General features: G+C 42.6%; 1 protein-coding gene across 2 annotated transcripts; it reads left to right on the top strand.

The window, feature by feature from the left end:
* The first annotated feature begins 704 nt into the window (after window positions 1–704).
* LOC129816283 (Golgi reassembly-stacking protein 2-like) lies at window positions 705–4,891 on the top strand. 2 transcript variants are annotated; one of them, XM_055870571.1, is made up of 10 exons: window positions 705–900; window positions 1,342–1,422; window positions 1,783–1,986; window positions 2,244–2,330; window positions 2,438–2,568; window positions 2,659–2,791; window positions 2,918–3,041; window positions 3,511–3,594; window positions 3,696–3,812; window positions 3,923–4,891. In XM_055870571.1, exons 1-10 carry the CDS (start codon window positions 838–840, stop codon window positions 4,186–4,188), a joined length of 1,290 nt encoding a protein of 429 aa, XP_055726546.1. In that variant the 5' UTR covers window positions 705–837; the 3' UTR covers window positions 4,189–4,891. The 2 variants fall into 2 exon arrangements, with proteins under 2 accessions (XP_055726546.1, XP_055726545.1); XM_055870570.1 differs by having other exon boundaries at window positions 706–900; window positions 3,508–3,594.
* Window positions 4,892–5,398: the final 507 nt, after the last annotated feature.

The following is a 5,398-nucleotide window of genomic DNA, read 5'->3' as shown; positions in this document are numbered from 1 at the left end:
ACAATTCACATTACATTTTTTTTCTTTAATAATCATCAAATAAGAGCGTCAACATTTGTATAAATGCATAGCCTACTAAACTGCTGAGAAGGAGTCTTTCCTGAGTTACTTTTTTGTTTTCTTTGTAACTTTTCATAACACACACATTCGTTTGATTAACTGGATAAAAAAAAGTATTTAAAAAAACACAATGAACTGAACATACAAAAAAGCCACAAAGTTTTAGCACCTTGTGTTTTTGACGATGCCAGAAACCAAAGACAGTACAGTATAAAGATAAGCAGAAACTGCTTATCCAATAGAAATTCTCGATCACGCTTGTATGCGATGTCATGGCGACATTGGCAAGCATAGCGCATGCGCAGAAATACGTCAACGGTTGTCTTGCGCCAAAAGAGCGTGTGCAAACAGTCAAATCAAAGCCCCTCCTTCAATATAAAGTTGTTTTTGACGAAAATGAAAACATTTCAGTTTGTCAATTTCACGAGGTTGGAGTAATAACATGTTCAACTACTTAAGATTGGTTCGAATCTAAGTTGTGCTTTTAGATTTCGAGAAAATGAACAACTAAGGAACAATGTTATAGGAACAACTTATGTTATTGATCTCTCAAACCCCAAACCCCGGCCTGCTTGGTCTGCTTGGCAAGCGTTCCCGGAAGACTCACGTTGTTGCGTCTCTGGGTTTAGAAACTCTCTTGCAGTGTACCGGAAGTGTTGCTATGTAGGCAATGTTGCCTATCTTTCGCATCGTTCCGGAAACAGAGGGAAATAAAAGCTACTGTGGCTAGCCAGCCAATCGCAGTTTCACCACAAAATATCCAGGGATTGAGGAGACATGGGGGGAGCACAGAGCATCGAAATACCTGGAGGAGGATCCGAAGGTTATCACGTCCTCAGAGTATGGATATTTGCTAGCACACGGGGTCATATGCTAAACCATGCTGTAACTGGGATAGCTGATAATGGGAACAACACAGAAATGCTTGTCAACAGACTGAATGATGTTGCGGCCTTCTGATTGCTGTAGCCTGTCAGTGTGTATTTTAGGGGCTTCCTATGAGCAATTCACAACATGTTTGCTGTTCAGAAAACAAACTATGTGTAGTCTAACCAAGTAAACAGAGCAATGTCTGACACCTTGCTAGCTGATTTGGCTAGCTAACTAGATTGCAAGCCAGCCATGAAGCTAGGCCATCACTTGACTTGAGGAACCGGTCCGTCAATGTGCAGTGACGGGGTGTGATGTCCTTTCAATCCAGAACACATTTGTTGTTTCATTGAATGTTTCAAGGCAATAAAATGAATAAGCCATGTGCAAACTTCATGTCTCAATTTGCAGGTGCAAGAGAACTCCCCTGGTCATCTTGCAGGATTGGAACCATTCTTTGACTTTATTATTTCCATCAGTGACACAAGATTGGTAAGCTGTCATTTCTCAAATGATCTACCTCCTGTATCTGTCAGATCCCTTGCAGCTCAAATGTTTTCAAAGCCAGGGATACAAGACAACCAATAGGTGGACTAACTTTGTTTACAGGTGATGCACTTTAACATGGTTGTGACTAGACAGTTACATCCAGAAGTTACTTTTTGTAGCAGGTTAGGAGAGCATTTTACCTAACCCTTTTCCTAACCCTATAATCCTAATCCTGCTACATTCATTCTCCTAACCTGCTGTGTAAGATCTCCTAACCTGCTACGAAAAAGTCACGTCTGGTCGTAGCTTTATACCACCTAGTCAAAACCCATTCAAATCTGCTAACGTCTTCACTCTTGTCAGAACAAAGATAATGACACATTAAAAGACTTGCTGAAGGTGAACGTGGAGAAACCCATCAAGATGCTGGTATACAGCAGCAAGACACTTGAGCTGAGGGAGACAACAGTCACACCCAGCAACATGTGGGGAGGCCAGGGGCTGCTGGGTGTCAGCATCCGATTCTGCAGCTTCGAAGGAGCCAATGAGAATGTGTGGCATGTTTTGGTGAGCGACTCGCCTTGCAGTTTAGAGCTGTGGACATGAATGAATGTAAAACTGGAAACACCATGATTGTGTAGCTTAATCATGATGTGAAGACTTCTACACCTGCATTGCTTGCTGTTTGGGGTTTTAGGCTGGGTTTCTGTACAGCACTTTGAGATATCAGCTGATGTAAGAAGGGCTATATGAATACATTTGATTTCAGTAACCCGAGTGCATATATTTACAATATCGATCTGTATTCTATTTCTTGTCCTCAGGAAGTGGAGCCAAATTCTCCTGCAGCCCTGGCTGGTTTGAGACCACTCACTGACTACATCATAGGTGCAGACACTGTCATGAACGAGGTGTGTGGAATGCCTTTCTTTAGTGACAATTCAATGATGTTCTCCCTACACTAAACTGTTGATGATGATGATGATTGATATAGTGTTTGACTTTGTCTTCCCCGCAGTCTGAAGATCTCTTCTCCCTCATTGAAACTCATGAAGGGAAAGGGCTTAAGTTGTATGTGTATAACACTGACACGGACAACTGTCGGGAGGTGGTCATTACTCCAAACTCTGAATGGGGTGGAGAGGGCAGGTAATGGCATTGACATTTGTTGTTAATTCATTTAGCTGATGTGCCTATAGGCAAGCAGGTAGCACAGTTACTCTCTCTGCCCTTCTTCAGCCTAGGTTGTGGGATTGGCTATGGCTACCTGCACAGGATACCCACACAGCCATTTGAAGAGGGTAAGAAGATCAGTTTCCCTGGACAGATTCCAAGTGAACCAGTTTCCCCACTCAAGGATGGCTTCACAGAGGTAAGACATTTTTGTAAATGACCAACTTCTTTTCACTCATACCTGCCAGTCACATGAGGGAATTTATGTACTATGATAATATTCTACAGCACTAGGTGTTGATCCCAGTTTTAATTTGTTCCTCAGGTTCAGCTCTCTGCTGTCAGTCCTCAACCTGCGGTGCCTTCTGCTCCTACTGGGTTGAGACAAAATCTCTCTGACCTGTCAGTCAGCTCAGTTCCTCTCACTGTCCCGAACGCTCTACAAACAGGTATGCTAGGTATCATTACTCTTCATTTAGATGCATATTGCTTACTGACTTGATATCACCATGTAAGAGATTAGTATTCTAGGCGGTGTCAGAGGAAGGCCCCAAAGTCAAATGGCCACCCGGACTATTTATATTGACACCCCCATCCTTTGTTTTTACACTGCTGCTAATCGCTGTTTATTATCTATGCATAGACACTTTACCCCTACCTACATGTACAAATTACGACTAACCTGTACCCCCGCACATTGACTCGCTACCGGTACCCCCTGTATATAGCCTCGTTATTGTTATTCTGTGTTACTTTTTATTTTTTAAATTATTTTCTTAACTCTATTTCTCTCGAACTGCATTGTTGGTTAAGGGTTTGTAAGTAAGCATTTCATGGTAAGGTCTACACCTGTTGTATTCGGCGCATGTGACAAATACAATTCGATTTTATTACAATGGATTGTCTTTGTCCAAGGAGTGCCTACTATGCCACTGTTGCCTAGCCAAGTCGGCCCCCTGTTAAGCACTGTACCTCCAGTCCTCCCTGCTACCACGTTACCAGGTACGCGCTAGACACGGTTCTAGTTTGGTAACAATATTATGCTGCATGTATAATTTGCATATGGCTTTGTGTATTTAATTAAATTCATATTTCCTGCACAGGTCTAATGTCGTTACCCGGAGGACTACCTCCCCTTCCCAACCTGCCAAATTTGAATTTCACTTTGCCAGACTTCGGCACTGTATCGTTACCAGGTATTGGAGGGATGCCACCAGCAGGTAATATCAATGTTTTGAAGATTCTTTGATGTTTTTTTAAAGCTGTTTATTTGAATACTACTTTCAGTAACATTTCTGTATTGCTGAAACATTCCACCTGTGTTCCTCAGGTTTCCCTCCATTGGCCCCTCTTCCTCCCCTAAATCTAGCCATGCTCAACCCTCAGCTGCCACTGGTCCCAGGGATAACTCTGCCTCCATCTCAGTTCACTCTTCCACCTGCAAATGTCAAAGTCTCCTATGAGCAGAGACCTGCCCTCATCCCGGACACAAAATCCTCCAGTGCCCCAGTGGTCATTGACAAATTGATGGAAACACTCCTCCCTACACCAGTGGCCTCCTTTGAACCAACAGAAGCGACCTCTGAGTCCTCCTAACAGAGAACCATCTACCAACAAGCTCTACTATCTTTAAAACTCAACAATCTGGAAACACTTGTGGTTGTATTACTGAAACTATGGTTGTGCCCCTAATTCTCCACTTTGTTCCAAAAGTGTGTATACTTCCTGTCATGGATTTACGAGCTCTGGATTGGTGTAATTATTGGCGAGTGTTTTTCTCCCCCCCTTAAATCCATTATGGGAAGGGTGGAGAATCAGGATGTAGCCATAGTTGTTGAAACAGCAAGGGTCCTCAGAAGGATGGGAGAATTGTGAGACCCACTTTAGTAAATTGATACTGCATTACAAGCTAAGGGCTCTATTCAATCCGTGTCGCAGAAGTTCGGCTTTACAGTGTGATTGAAATTGAAAGGCAATGTTCCCGTATTCACAGTAGATGCTGCATATGTGAGCTCAAATCAGCAGTAGAAACAAAGCATGCTCCCTGCCCGTTTTGGTAAAACGCTGAGGGATATGTAACCACTCAAATTCATAGAGCTATGATGCAAAAATGTGTTTACAAACATTGGTGTAAAACAAGCTTATATTTTGGGTCATGGACAGTTGAACTCAGCTCATGAACCATTTGTTATATTCTTCATAAATTCTAATTGCAGAATCTAACGCTTTAGCTTGTCCTAAAACACTTAATATGAAAAGTGTGTAATTGAACCATCCCTTGATTAAATGATGTAGTTTGTCTGGGTGTGAAAATGACTGCTTTACTTTTGAAAACCACAGGGTGTCAGTGTAGGACCAATGAAAGGAATCTACTTGGGTGGATTGTTCATTGTGCACTTACCAAGTTCGAAGACTACATGTTGGGACAAACTTTACATGCGAGCCAAACCGTGTTGCATGATTCATCACCCTGTAGGCCTAATGCACATAATGTCTATTGAGCCCTTCACCATTTTGTTTTTAAGATGGTCAGTGGAACGGAATATATTGGTGCAACAGCTTATCAAGAATACTGGTTGCTAGCATTAGACCCAAAGCAAGCCTGTTTTATTGGGCAGTGTGACTCCATACCTGCAAATAACCTGAAGGTCAGCATCTGGTCTCAGATGCCTGACTGCAGCAACAAGGAGTACTCATCCTACTTTGATCTTCCCCTCAGTTTCAATAATGAAGCCCTTATCCATCAAGGAACAGCGGAGCGCTTCTCCCACCAACGTCTCCAAAAGAAGTCACTCGTATGACATGC

Source organism: Salvelinus fontinalis, chromosome 19 (genome assembly GCF_029448725.1).
Source record: "Salvelinus fontinalis isolate EN_2023a chromosome 19, ASM2944872v1, whole genome shotgun sequence".
In the NCBI taxonomy this organism is placed as follows: Eukaryota; Metazoa; Chordata; class Actinopteri; order Salmoniformes; family Salmonidae; genus Salvelinus; species Salvelinus fontinalis.
The sequence above is the reverse complement of the archived record's forward strand: the minus strand, read 5'-3'. Positions and strand labels throughout refer to the sequence as shown.

What these genes read in the sequence shown, in the direction of transcription:
- LOC129816283 (XM_055870570.1), top strand. Translation starts at nt 838, where the DNA reads ATGGGGGGAGCACAGAGCATCGAAATACCTGGAGGAGGATCCGAAGGT. An exon ending in AGAATGTGTGGCATGTTTTG is followed by an intron (nt 1,987 to 2,243) that starts GTGAGCGACTCG and finishes TCTTGTCCTCAG; the next exon opens with GAAGTGGAGCCAAATTCTCC. An exon ending in CAGACACTGTCATGAACGAG is followed by an intron (nt 2,331 to 2,437) that starts GTGTGTGGAATG and finishes TCTTCCCCGCAG; the next exon opens with TCTGAAGATCTCTTCTCCCT.